Below are 14665 nucleotides of genomic sequence, written 5' to 3' on the forward strand. Positions count from 1 at the left end.
TACGAAGGTCACGTGAATTAATATGCCCTGTGGTTTTTAACACCTGCATCTGTTATCTGCCACAGTGTAATGGGAGATGGCAGGAGCTCAGCAGGCTTGACAGTATGACTGCATTTATATTTGATGACTGTTTCAGAGTACTGGGAGGGGGGTGGTTTGTGGAAGTATTGCTTTCACCTTTGCCTTTGTCATGCTAAGAAAAGTTGCATGGTCTGGTCCAAATACCCAGGAGGGAAGAAGGGACTTGGGGTTGTGGTCCTCCGCCTCTTCTCAGTCAGCACTGCGGTGTGCGAGGCATGCCCCTGCTTACCTGATGCTTTTGTATCTGGGCTGCTGTGCAGCTTTCTGTCACCTCCTGTCTTTCACAGGCTGGCAGGCTTCCAGTCCTGAACTCAGTCACTCAAGTTAAACTGGTACAGGCCTTTAACGTAGTTGCTTTTTAAATCAGTTAATCCCTTTAGCTTGCATTGGTAAATCACTGAGTTAAGATCAACTGATCAAATGCATGTTCAATCAGATTAGGGGTGTTTTACATTAGCAGTTTGCATCAGTTTCACTGAAGTCTGTGCAGTCAAACCAGAAAGGCCTTTTTTTTATGCAGGTGGGGCTTTTTGGAAAAAGTGATTGGATTCGCTTTCCGGGTTCAGGTTCTGTAGTGGCGTTAGTGCTGTATAATAAAGATGCTTTTCAGTATGGTTTCCGGGTTCCAGAAAAGGGTATCCTCAGAAGGCTGGTGGTGAATCTATTTCCTGAGGGTGTCATAATGGTCACTTCCTGTAGGTATGATGCTGGCTTTCAATTTCTTGCTGTAGGTGAGGGGAGGATTTGTCATCCTCATCTTTGATACATCATTGATCTTTGGCACAGCCTTTGGCTACTAATATTAATAGGGAAATTCGGTGTTTTGTAGTCTTTGCTAAATCAATGTATAAAAAATTGTCTTTGACAATTTTCTGTGTGCTCTGCAGTACATGCCACAAAATCCAGGGCAGCTGGCAGCCGTGAGCTGTTTGTTACTGGAAGCTTAAACAAAGGCCACCGGCTGTAAAGTCTGAAATTTCGCCCTTACACACTGGAAGAGGTCAGGACTGAAGTTCCCTGGTGGTGTTAGCAGTAGTGAAGACTTGTCCTATTTTGATAACTCTTTTGGCAATAAAAAGACAATTTTGCATCTGGGTGTGCTAATCTTGTACCTTTTGCCACAGTTTGTTAAAATACTGTTTCAAGAGAATAAACATCAATAAAACAAAGTTAATTGTCCCTTTTAATAAATCTTGAAGCTTGCTTGTGATGTAGCTTGTAATAGATTTTGGGAGTTAATAGCCTCGATAGTTGAACTCTTGCCTCTTTTGCATCTGTTTTTTTGTTCACAGGTACTTCCTTTCTGACTTTCAGTAGCAGAGAGAAACTGAAGACCTTGAAGAAAGACGCCTGCGGCCCCTTGCTCGGCAGTAACAATGCTGCAGCGATGAGATTATAGTGAGCCCTTCCTGTGTGGCCTCCATGGGTCCCACTCAACTCAGCACACAGGATCATGGGAAGAGGGTGGCAAGTGTATTTGAGATGGAGGAGGAAGGGCTTTCGCTCTTCCCTGGCTCAGAGAACCCCCCTGAGCATGCAGGTATGGAAAAATTCTTACTAAATCCATGCAAGCTAAAGGCTCTCCATTCTTTCAGCTGCAAGCAGAATTGATACTTGGCAATATTTTAGGGTGCGTTCTGCTGTGCTTTAAGCACCCAGAGAGAACATCTAAGAATAGAATCAGTTACTGATAGCTGAAGGTGACTGGATTTATCCAGGTGATAAATGTGTTGAATATTTTGCTTATTTGACCTAGAGGCTAGGTCTGTGGCAGTAAAATGAATTTCTTTTTGTTAGCCTTATCAAAAGGTGCTGAACAATTGTCACTACAGGTGACAATCCAACAAGGATTAGTGATGCAAAGAAATAATAGGTTCTAGCAGATTCATATAATGGAAAGACAGTAGGAGTTTCCTCTACACACTTCTTTTCCCAGAATGTGTATATCCGCAATAATGAAGCATATTGTGCCATGATATTCTGAAGCTGCATGGCATAAAAAAGAAGTCAGGCAGCAGAATCGAATTTAGAGTAATCTGCCACAAAGAACTGAGGTTAAAAGAGTTTCAGGAAATAGCATTGAGATTTTTGTAGTTATAATTGCTGCTGACACACATAATCCTACACTTTCAAACTGTAAGAAGACGTAGTACAACATCTCTGGATGGGTAACAGGAAAAAAAGGAAAGCACAAGTGAGGTGTCCAGCATAGTATCAGCAACTTAATGAAAATACGACAAACAAATGTATTTGAACAGTGAGGCAATGGGCAGTCCGTGATATAAAAAGAAGAGGTGATCTGAACATTGAACTAGGACTCATCAGTAGAGTTAGAAACAAAGAGTAGTTGAAGGGTGAAGAGATACTACCCAGTATAAGTCCTTAAAACAGATTTGAGAACAGGGAAAAAAAACAATTGATAAATGCCTTACAAAAATGCAAGGAGAAGAAGCCACGAAATGTGGAAAAAAGTTATTATCTAGGGGATCTACCAAAGAAGGAGGACCCTAATGAGAGCTAAAGTTGCAGAGATGGCATTCACGCTTGATACATCTCAAATTATTTCTGCGTTATCTTTGACTACAGAAAATGACAGTAATAAGCTATATAACTAAAATGGTTAGTGTTCAGAGGTGGAAAATAATTTGCATAGATCAGAGAATAAGCCTGTCTGTCTCAATGAAACAGTCATAGGAATGGTAATCGGACGTTTATGTAACTTCTCAAAGACTGCTAAGAAATCCACAAGATGGACAGACCCAGCTTGTGGAAGTCATTGGATTATTTGCTGTCCCTCAGAAACATGAACATCATTTGAGGCTTCCACAAAGTTGTTATACCAGTTAATATATACGCAATGGTAGACTGAGTAAGTTGAAATAACTGTAGGCATTGCATAATTTTCTCTTGGTAATAGATTGTGTGAAGAGAAATATAGTAGAACAAGAGAGGGGAATATCAGAGACTTAACCTTTCTGATGACATTTTCCTGCTGTCCAATCTGCAATGAGAAGTGCGGGCCAAAGTGAGTGACCTCCAGACTTCTGTAAAGTCAACGGGATTGAAAATTAACACCAAGATACTTAAGACTGTGAAAACCAATATGTAGTGAAGAACACTAATAATAATTTTTGAGACTGACCTAAAACTGTTTACCATTTCAGGAACTCAAGCAGAATAGTAAGTGTAACTGGTAGTAAAGACAGAATCATTAGAAGCGTACGTACAAAAATGAGACATGCCATTGTAACCCTGTTGCTGATCAGGAAATGCAGCAGCCTTGTCCTTCCAACGAATCCCTATGAATTAACTCCAGTGTAAAGGCTTTCCAGGCATATCTAAACATAATCTGGAGACTTATCAAGACATGCTGTTTGTAATCTTTATGAACGGCTGCCATAGAAGAATGTATAATATCTGACATATAGAAAAATACTTGTGCTGTGAGCTGTGCGGAAGGACGTGTCAGATGGCAACATGGCTGGAATTAAATGGAATGAAAAGACAGATGGCTAATAGGGAGGGAATACACAAATAACATCATCAAGCTGAAATGCTTAAGGTGAGATGCGTTGGAGTAGACCAAAGATGTTTTCAGAATGCACAGCCAGTGGCAAGATTAAGATCCATCAGAATGACATAGGAAGAACTGGGAGCTGCTGCACAAGACCATCTGAAATGTGAAGCAGTAGTGAAGGCCCTGTATTTCAGATGGAGTAACAAGGTTTAGTAGATGAACTGTCAGTTTGAGAATGCTTCAGCTTTAGGAGTGGGGAGCACTCTTCTTGAAGAGATGATGGCTTTGGGGTTCCACAGGTTCACAGAGCTTGTGCAATGTGCTGCTTGCCTGCTTATTGCCCCTAACTCCACAAAGTTTCTCTCTTGACAGTTTCCCCAAGTGTTCCAGTTAAAGGGATTGCCTACTCAGTCTGCTTTTTGTACGGTCACAGTTTCAGCACTGGTTTTCTGTGACTGTTTGACTGCTGAACCGTTTTTCCTTATCCTTGTGTGTGAGTTTGGCAGAGAACAGAAGTAAGAGAACTGGAGGTGAATTCTGAAGAAAATCACTTTCTGCACAGTCTTGGATTTCAGCTCAACTTTTTTGCAGTTCTTTCTCACATTGGTAACTTAACTGTCACTCCTGCTGATGGAAAGTGCAGGAGAACATCTGGCCTGAGCATGTTTTAGCTCTTTCACCCTATTTTGGAGGGGAACAAGTGTGAAGCTGTATCTGCTTATATAGTTGAGGTGAAACTGTTTGGATTATGTCAATAGTTGGTTTGTTGCAGAAGATACGCTTGCCCAGAAGGGAGGGGGTCTGTGAAATAGGAGACTTGACCTTTTCATCCGTGTGTTTGGGAGCTAGTGGGTTTGAGTGAGGATATTGGTTATTGTAAGGAATGGGGCAGTCAGCTACAAACACCATGCTTTCCTCATGTACGTGGGTTTTCTTTTCTTTTCTTCTTTTTTTTTTTTTTTTTTTTGCCCCCCTCATTTTCCTTGGTACTGTTCATTTTGGTAGAAAATCCCCCCCTGAAGCGGAAGAAGGGCCCAGCCCCTAAGATGCTGGGAAATGAAGTGTGCAGCGTGTGTGGGGACAAGGCCTCCGGCTTCCACTACAACGTGCTGAGCTGTGAAGGCTGCAAGGGCTTCTTCCGCCGCAGCGTCATCAAGGGTGCACAGTACGTCTGCAAGAACGGCGGCAAGTGCGAGATGGACATGTACATGCGTCGCAAGTGTCAGGAGTGCCGGCTGCGCAAGTGCCAGGAGGCGGGCATGCGGGAGCAGTGTGAGTGCAGGAAACGGTGCTGGGACAGGAGGCGTGTGGGGGTCGGCTGGGGGCCGATGGGTGTCAGGAAGGGGGCAGTGTGAGCGCTTGGGGGTCACGCCTGAGCCGTGCAGGCTGCACACTGGAATGTGTGTGGGAAGTCACTGAGAGCTTAGCAGGGATCACGTGGAGAGGTGAGGCTGTTAGTCGAGCAACACCGGTGTGCTGAGAGTCCCAGCCTTGCGGTATTCCTTGAACACGCTATTTTGTAAGAACTCATGGAATATGACATCAGGAGAGACTTGCAACTAAGATTTACGCGTCCTTCAGTATGCTGTCAACTGTATCAGTAAACTTGGGCTTCTGCCTGTCTTGTGATCAGGACCGCAAGGTTGGTCACCGTGCTCCTTGAACAACAGGCACTTTGCTTTGCCTCCTACTGTGAGCTTGCGACAGAGGTCAAGGGCAGCACCACAGTACTGCAGCTGTGTTTGTGCAGACCCGATCTTGTTGCTCCCTTTAGTGAACTCTGCTATTTTTCTCACACAAGCCATAAGGCTGCTGTTTCTGAATATTCAACAATGCTCCTATGTAATCTCCACATATTGGGAACAGCCCTCCTCTGCCAAGGCATCCGGGTTTCATCCCTTTGCTGGCCAAGACTAACCGAATAGATGCTTGGTTAACGTTAAATCTGTGTGAAATCTCCTTTTCTGACATCCAGCACCCAGAACAGTGAGGAACAGAGGGTATTTTGGAAACGTCGTATAAAAATACTTCTGCAAATGTAAGTCCCACTGAGCTGCACCAAGGAAACATGCTATTCATTTTTCTCAACATGAAACATGGCACACCTAAAATACGTCATGAGTATCTTTGTCACACACGGGTTTGTATCAGCATTACGTGTGCTGTCTTTGCCTCATTTCCCCCTGCTCCTGAGAGTTACAAATCAGATGTATTTGAAAAGCTACGTAGCAAGGCTACCTGTCCACCTTGCTACTCCTCTGTTGCAGGTAGATACTAGAGAGCCTCAATGTGTTTCTGCATTTACTCATTGTCTTATGTTGAAGACAGCTCAGGGAAATTAGGTCAAAAGGAATCTTTGGGTTGTTATTATCAAGTGCTTGGCAATTCTTGTTGAATTGTAATCCCCACTGCAAATTCACATGGTTAATATTGACAGAAACTGAGGGCTTTTTCCTCCAGCTGTTCCACTTGGAAGGTCATTCCAGAACTTCCCTCTACTAGTTGTTGGAAACATTCTTCTAATTCCCAGACTGAAGTTATTCATGGCCAGTTTGTTGTTCTTAAGCCAGTGTGAACCATGAGGTTATATGGTTCCTTCATGGCAAACCGAGTAAGTTAGATCGCTTTGAATTTAGCGTGGTGCAAGAAGCTTGCTCATAGGCAGTTTTCAACATTCAGTAATACCTGGTAACTTGTTACTCGGCTATAAATTCTTTGTGCATCCGAGTCCCAAGATGAGGGACTGTAATTGCTTGGATCAATTACTTCCCTTCTTAAACTAACACTGTGACTAGCATTCTCTAATCTTACAGAACCCCCTTAATTTGGTAATTGTATTGAATGCCTTTGCTGTTAGAATTGTAATTTTTATGCATGTGTGTACCTGTGTGTGCATCCTCCCTGTTTGAAGTCAGGGATAAAGGTTACTCTCAGCTTGAATGTGCTATGTTCTTTGTCTTTCCCTCCAATCCTGTGGACTACCCATTTCAGAATGCTCTCTCACATTAGTTCTTCATTTCTTATCTTCGTGTTTAACTTGAGTCTTTTGAGAAGTGCAAGTATATACTTGTTCAGTTTTGGGGCCTGCCTTCCTGTGTAGCAGCCATGTTTCCTTGTTACCTCTGCATAAAAAATGGGTGAAGAATATTTCAGCACTTCTTACATCTTGTTTGCAAAGTCAAGCTTTATTTTTTTTCTCTTTGTTCCTGAAGATACAGTTTCTCTTCCTATCAGTCCCTTTTCTGCTTTTTGTTCATTCATCAGTAACTCGCAGGATGATTCTCTTGAAGATAATCCTTGAATCCAGGTGTACCTGGTAGTTTCCTTTTTTCTGGATGCAGCTTGCAGATAGTTTTTGCAGCTTTGACTTAAAGAAACAACAAATCTCCTCTACCTTGAAATCAGCGAATTCTTCAGTTAACTTAGTTACAGGTATTTAGATTAGCTAATAAGCCATTGGTCCAATAAGATTTTTTTCACAGCACATGCCTCTGAGTTGTTTTATTCCTTACAACGTTACATCTAAATGGTGTATCCTTTGACTTCATGACTGAAGAAGACTTCTAGCCCTGCTCCTGAAGGACTGGCGGTCCTCAGTATGTTTTAGGCAAAGCTATTCTTTCATTATTCATCATGTGGTATGTTACTACTCTACAGTCTGCTGCAGACAGGCCTTGTAGAAAATTGTCCTTTCACTCTTGAACTCCATCCAGTACTGACTCTGACATCTCAAGAGGAAGATGAAATGACAAAAGCTGTTAATTTAGCAATATCAGAACGAAACACAACAGCAGGATAATATAAAATACAATGGACACACCATGGCATGTGAAGAGAGCACCTAGTTGGAATCTGTTACAACACGACGTTTTGGGGAACTGCTCAATGGGGAAAGTTGCTGTTGTCTTCCTGAGATCTGCAGGGCATCGTGAAGGGAGCTTCTGTCATTTGTGAACACTTTGCATGATGGTATGGTTAAAAGAAAGGCAATGGAACAACTGAAAGTGGGGAAAAGAGGGAGAAATGAATGATAAGTATCCCTGTCTGTGTTGTGTGCACTCTGATATATCGGATACAGGCAGCTGTGATCTCTGCCTCTCCGTCCACAGCATGTTACCCTCTGTTTAGTGTCGTTTCCAGTGTGCTCCTATGTCATGATTGATCTCTGGCTATTCCTGCTTTAGATGTTCTGTCTGAGGAACAGATCCGACTGAAGAAACTGAAGAAGCAGGAAGATGATCAGGCTCGGACAGTTGTGGTGCATCCAAGCCCTCCAAATCCTCCAAGACCTTCCCACAAACTGACGCCTGAACAGTTGAACATGATAAAAAAGCTTGTGGCGGCTCAGCAGCAGTGTAACCAGCGCTCGTTCACAGACAGGCTCAAAGTGACGGTAAAAACTCTACCAGTGTACTCAGAATATGAAAAAGTGAAGTCTGGGGAGTTGGGGTTGTGAGTAAATTATTTGGGAGAAAGAGATACTTTAGGCATTGCATCTGTTGGCTGAAGTTCTGTAAAGAATAGCAAAGGATGGTGTTTGAACATGTCTTACTTTCTTTCTCTGTTCACTTCATCTTCTCATCTTTCTGCCCTGGCTCCATCTTTCACATATATACGCTGTCTCTTCCCATTCCCACAGCCGTGGCCCCAAGTTCCTGACCCTAATAACCGTGAAGCAAGGCAGCAGCGTTTTGCTCACTTCACAGAACTTGCGATTATCTCTGTGCAAGAGATTGTGGACTTTGCCAAGCAACTACCTGGCTTCCTGGAGCTCACCAGGGAAGATCAGATTGCTTTATTGAAGACATCTACCATAGAGGTGAGAGTTTGGCTCCACCACAATACATAGTAGCAGAGATGAAAGAATTTGGAGTACCCACCTGGAGAACTGGTTCCATCCCTTTTTTTGGGATGGCAGACTGAAGGACCTCAGCTATGGGAGCATTACTGCAGTGCCAGGCTAAACTGGCAAAAGGCCATGGAGGAGAATGAGGCAGGAGCCTTGGTAGTGGTAAGCAGGTATTCCCCCTTCCCAGAAGCAGACACCACAAAGGATGCAGCAGAATTTACCTTGGAATTGTTAAGCACTCTGAGAGAAACTGCTTGGAGGGTTTTTGTTTGTTTTTTGTTTTTTCCAGAGATGCTCTAACACTCAGCAAATTACCGATGTTGTAACATTCTTTCCTGTTTTCAAATCAAGTTTATCTGTTTTTGGTTTCAGGTCATGTTGTTGGAGACATCTCGGCGCTACAATCCAGAGATTGAGAGCATCACCTTTCTTAAGGACCTGAGCTATAATCGGGATGACTTCGCCAAAGCAGGTGGTGCATTAGACAGGTGTTTCTTCCTTACCTGTGTCTTGTGTTCTTTCATGTTTTCCTTTTTAATGTGGGCTGCTGGAAATAGTATGTGGGGCTGTAAAGCTCGCGTCAGGTGAGAAGTTTAAAACACGGCCGGACCAATAGTCCCACAACCCTTCTTTTCCTTTTAACGTGATACTAGCTCAATTCATGTCTTTTTTTAAGTGTGAACTTGCTTTGGAAAATTTGGACTCTTACAGCATGAAAATCTTGCTGTAAGAGTGCACCTAGGGCTAGAAGCTGGTGTGAACTTCCTTGCTGGTAGAGATCTGACGTGAACATGTGGTCCTAAAGCCGTATCAGATCACAACAAATCAAACCCCAGTCTTCTCTCCTTTGCAAGTATATCACTTGCTAATCTGGATGCATGCTTTCAGTGATGACGTTAGTGTGATTATGTTTCAGCTGATACGAAGTCTATACTGCACTGAAGATCCCCACAGAGTGCTTTAGACGTGTCATCAGCTCAGTATATGATGATCTGTGGTGATGTGATTTCTGAAGTCTGTTTTTCCAGGAGCAATGAGTGTCTGTAATTTCAGATGAAGTAACAGGAAGTGTGTATCTTCAGCATTTGTGAAAACAAGACTTTGGCTGTCCTTCATGTGACTTTTTTTTTAAAATTTATTCCTTGGGTAGTTATTTAACTATTTATATGTCTTTCCTCTTTGACACTCTTCCTGGTAGCCTTTTCTTCAGATTATTAGGAAGGCAAAAAAGCAGTCAGTCAGAAAGATGCCCTCCATCTTGTTCATCCTTCTCTGATGCAGTTGTACTGCAGGAAATTAGAAACTTGGATGCTGTTTTGAGGGAAAGACCTCAAGCTTTCAGCATGATTGTATAGCACATAGCACAAAGAAACCTGATTTGACAGTGGCCTCTATGTTATGACAACAAGTATCAATGCATTTCTGCTTGACTGCATTTGTCAAAAGAGGTGATTGGAAGCCTAAGTCAGGCTCTGCTTCAGCTCTGCCAGCTTTTTGAGCTGAAGGAAATGGCATAATTCAGACTTCTTGTAACTACATATTTTCAGCTCAGATGGGCTTCAGATGAACCTGGAGCATGGGATTAAAGCTTTCTTTGAAAACAAGAGGGCTGCTGTGTTTGAAGGAGGTGATGTGTGAGAGTGGAAAGTGTCGATGTTTTACTTGTGGGCTTCTGACTTTTTGACGGGCTTATCTGATAGTTGATGTCACGTTCCTTTAGCTGTTGCCTAGTAATGTGCTGTGGGGCATTTAAGGCTCTAAGAAAACCCAGAAATAGCATCACTTTACAGTTAGAGCCTGACCGCTCAGCCACTGTTGTTGATGCTCACCAGTAGCGGTGGGATGTAAAGGGAGGTTTCAACTACACTTGGAACATAACGTAAGGGTTTTCCCCTGCCTGCCTGACCTCCCTGCTCCCTGGTGTACTGCGGTGGGTTTCTGGCAGCTTATTCCACGAGAGGAAGGGAGCAAGAGGAGACAGTTGTTGTTGCCTCACCTTGTTCTCTTCTGTTTGTTGCAGGTCTGCAGTTTGAGTTCATTAACCCCATCTTTGAGTTCTCAAAGGGAATGAATGAGCTACAGCTCAACGATGCTGAATATGCACTTTTAATCGCCATCAACATTTTCTCTGCAGGTAAAAAGCCAGGGAGATCTGAACACCTGCAGCAGTGAGTCAGAGGGCAAAGAAAGTAGAGTTAAGGAAGGTCGGAAGCTGAGGAGGAGTAATAGAGGCTGTGTAGGGTCTAGTGATAAAGGGAGTGTGTTACTACTACTGCTTAGGGTATTCATTATATTCTGAATTTTTTAGTGCCACCTCCAGAGAAGATCAGATTCGCCACTACTGGAAAAGTGTATAGAAAAATCAGCCAATATTTACTTTCCTCATTTAGAAATTGCTGTTTATTGTCCTCTCAATGTACTGGACACATCTCCGGCGTGATGTGGGTCACGCAGCATGAGTGACGTCTAGTGGTCAAGTAAAGATACTCTGGATGCGAGACCAGCGTTGCTCTGAGCCAGGACAGGGCTTGGCAAAGAAGCCACCTCTACTCTTTACGCCTGTTTTCTGTCTTGTGAGCTGAAAGATGAATTTATTTTTTTACTTTGTTCTTGTTTTCTGTCTGGCTCAGCTGCTGGAGAGACTTCTCCATTCCCTCCTGAATGGGTGGCTGCTCATCTTCACACTGGGACAGGAATGTGAGACCAAACACACTTATACAGTGCTGTTTGGTCTTTCTAACCTTCCGCCTCCCTAGGACTCAGATCGGACTCCCCGCGTGCAGTAGGCATCCCTGAGAAAGAACAGTTGCAGAAAACTGACATAGCTGCTGCTGTCATGGATGACTCTCCCAGCTGTGCTGGGTGAAGGCTAGAGGAGGGTTTGGGGAGAGACCATACTGAGGGACTGGGTTTAGGCAGGGATGTCAAGTCCAGTGAAGCTGCCTGTGGCAACTTGCTTCTAACCTTCTTTTTGGCAGACCGACCGAATGTGCAGGACCAGTCCCTGGTGGAGAGGCTGCAGCACACCTACGTGGAAGCGCTTCATTCTTACATTTGCATCAACAGACCAAATGTAAGTGCCTGACCAGAACATCCCCACTGATGCCGCAAACTGATTCTGTGTTTATGCAGGCACAGTTCCTGCAGTCCTGTCTGTAACAGATCTCTTGCTGCCTGTACTGTCATGCACTTCCCTTCTGTGGCTGTTTGATAGCAGCTGTAAATGCAGGATTTGTGAGCTGTCACAGCCTGCTGTCCTGTATCACGTTCCATAGTTTAGCCAGCATGGAAAGTCTGAAGTTTTGGGACGTGTAGTATTTGTGTTCCTCCACACTGCCACCTCCTGGAGAATGCTGGGTTTAGAGGAAGTCAGGATTGTGGTTACAATGCATCATCCGGTGTGGTAATTTTTTTTTTTTTTTAAAAAAAAGTCTTAGTGTGAATTTACTAACAGCTGTCTATTTTTCTGACTCTGCAGGACCGCCTGATGTTTCCACGGATGTTAATGAAGCTGGTCAGTCTTCGGACACTAAGTAGTGTCCACTCTGAACAGGTGTTTGCCCTTCGGCTGCAGGACAAGAAACTCCCTCCCCTGCTCTCAGAAATCTGGGATGTACATGAGTGACCGCATGCTCCCAGGGCACTGACGTGCCGACATAATGCCATCTCCCAGCCTTTGCTAACGAGAAGCCAGCCTCCCCTCTCCAAAGCACTGAACTCTGGGCTAGGCAGTGCAGGGAGTGATGAGCCCGGAGTTTCAATGTTGTCACGAGACTATGCAGGAGGCAGCTGGGGTAGAACAGATGGGGGCGTTGGTTTCAATGTAGTGCCCATACCCCAAAGGTATAACATAAAACATCTGAAAACGGTAGAAATGAAGACCTTCCCCACACACACAAACACCTCTTTCTTCAGTCTTTCTCTTCTCTAAGCATGTCCTGAGGGTTTGCCCATTGATCCTTTCCTCTCTTGTTGATTATGAAAATGAATTTGCAGGAACTTGCCAAACGCTCTCTGTTGAGAGTAACCCAGCTCAAAAGGCTTCTGCAGGGTCCCCAGTGTACCTGGATCTGAGGAGCTCAGGGAAGTCAATGTGGATGTTCTAGGGGTTTCACTGGGTTTCCTATAAATAAAATCTCTTGTATGTGCTGCCCTTTACAACGATTCCAAGAGAAGTAGCTGTTATTTCTTTATTATGAGACTTCATCTCTAGAGCTGCCCTTTCATTCTGGCCCTCCTTTGGAGAAAGGACTCCTCTAATGTGTAGTGCCCTTTGTCTAACGGGGAGGTCCTCTGGGTAGGGAACACTTGTACATCAGAAAGATGTCAGGCATAAATTAGTGGATTTTTAAAATGTAATACATCGCAGTTTTATCTCATGGTGATTCTCAGCCAGTTCACTTTAACTTTGGTTTGCTAACAGCTGGAAAACTTTAGTTCAAAACAAATCAGGGCATAGATCTTCTCTTTAGGGGTGGAATAGAAGAAAGATAGGTGGGAAGGACTGGTATCTAGGCAAGGTAGGTGTGGTGGAAGGATCTCAAAAACTTCCAAGAATTCGGAGCATGTGGTATGTGTTCCAAGGTGGGTGTGAAGATGTATTGGCCAAGGAGAGAGGACACACTGCATTTAATGAAATATGTGGGCATTGCGTAAGCTATGGGCTGCACAACTCTCAGATCGTGGGCTGCAGGAATATTGGGTGTAACCAGATCCACTTGCGTCTTCTTCCTTTTGCCAAAGTCTTTCCAAGGTACTTGCTCAAGGTTTTAGTGGTGGTCATGAGATACAGAGGTCCCTCCTGTATGAGGAGTGCCAACTGATTTAGGAGGACACTTGGGTCTTGTATCCTTTCTTCGCTTCAGGCACTGTGAGATCCGCACTGGATTTATGCCCCAAGTTAAGTATCCACATCCGTAAGTATTCTGGGATTTACAGCAATATTTTTTGTCTGACGGAAGAAAAATAACACTGTTGTAAAACATGTTCCTTATTTTCCAAGAAGCAACATCTTATGGCTGATCTCAGAGATGTAACCTTAAGTATCCTGGTAGCTAGGTCTCATGAGTCTTCTCTGTCATAGGGGTCTATGTTTGCTTGCCCGGTGAGCATCCCAAGAGCCTAGGTTCACATGGCTCGGTTTTTTTTGTTTGTTTGTTTTTTTGGCTGTGTATCTGAGCGCTATGCCCGTGGTGAGGGTATCGTGTCCATTTTGCACTTGAGGTTGGTCCCCTGCCACTGGCCTTCACTCTGCACCTTTGTAAAGCACTTGTAACAATCTGTAAAATAATCTGTTGTTTTTTATAACTCATTGCAATTGCAAAAATTCTTGTTTAAATCTGTATTTTTAACTAATCTGTTTGAGAAATGTTAATGTTTATATAAAAGAATAAAGCCTAATACAGGATTTTGACATTCTCTGATGTGCTGTCATTAGACTGGAGGAGTGTGGAATGAGTTGTTGATGTAACAAGCTCAAACCTGATACAAAAGTGAGTATATAGGTTGGGGAGAAGCAAGAAGTGGTGAGAAAGAAACAGCAGTGCAACCCCCGGGGCAGTTTCTTTGGGCCTCTAGTATGAGATTTTAGTTTGCCATGCACCTTGCTGTGTGCCAGAGCTGGCAAATAGGTGAAGTGCATTAAATGCATGTCATGAAGACCATGAATTACCCATACATACCTCACCTTGATTTGTACAGCTGCGTTCAGAATTTAACGCTTTTGTTCCAGGTGCTCTACTCTGCTTTCTGCATATCGTGGCTCACCAAAATTGAAACAGGAGTCCAGTGTGCCCCTGGCTGTTGAGTTGGATTTCGGCAGGATCCTAGCTGATACCTGGTATGAATACATCAGAAATGATCAGCGTAGGAGAAGCAACAGGACTAGCTGTCCCTAGGCGTTACCTTGAAGGGAACAGTAGAACTGGGGAAGCAGAGAGCTGTCCGGCGTTAGACACTTCCTAAGCACTTGAAGATCCCCTGCCACAATGGGGAAGGAAAGCACTTGTCAATTCAGCAAGGCTCCACACCACAGGCTGTTGTGCTGAACTCTCTGCATTACTTTAGAGGATAAAATTTAAATTGGAAACTACTCAACCAGAGCAAGAGGGAATAGGAATAGGCTTATAGGAAGCTGCAGTGGGGTATGAGGTGGGGAGTAATAAGCAGAGCTTGAGACCTCAAGCCCTGGGTGGATTAGAGGGGGGCTGGGCCCTTCT

At 43.8% G+C, this 14665-nt stretch overlaps 1 protein-coding gene across 2 annotated transcripts in view; it reads left to right on the forward strand.

Annotated features, from left to right (window-relative positions):
• The window catches only part of NR1H3 (nuclear receptor subfamily 1 group H member 3), a 29526-nt gene extending 15661 nt beyond the window's left edge, over positions 1-13865 (forward strand). For both annotated transcript variants that reach the window (XM_059819600.1, XM_059819601.1), the window contains exons 2-9: positions 1374-1621; positions 4604-4870; positions 7783-7991; positions 8238-8417; positions 8820-8919; positions 10468-10581; positions 11426-11520; positions 11926-13865. In XM_059819600.1, coding sequence (XP_059675583.1) covers positions 1504-1621; positions 4604-4870; positions 7783-7991; positions 8238-8417; positions 8820-8919; positions 10468-10581; positions 11426-11520; positions 11926-12072 — 1230 coding nt within the window. In that variant the 5' untranslated portion in view covers positions 1374-1503 and the 3' untranslated portion in view covers positions 12073-13865. The remainder of the gene's footprint in view (positions 1-1373; positions 1622-4603; positions 4871-7782; positions 7992-8237; positions 8418-8819; positions 8920-10467; positions 10582-11425; positions 11521-11925) is intronic.
• The last annotated feature ends 800 nt before the right edge of the window (positions 13866-14665 follow it).

Source organism: Gavia stellata, chromosome 7 (genome assembly GCF_030936135.1).
Source record: "Gavia stellata isolate bGavSte3 chromosome 7, bGavSte3.hap2, whole genome shotgun sequence".
In the NCBI taxonomy this organism is placed as follows: Eukaryota; Metazoa; Chordata; class Aves; order Gaviiformes; family Gaviidae; genus Gavia; species Gavia stellata.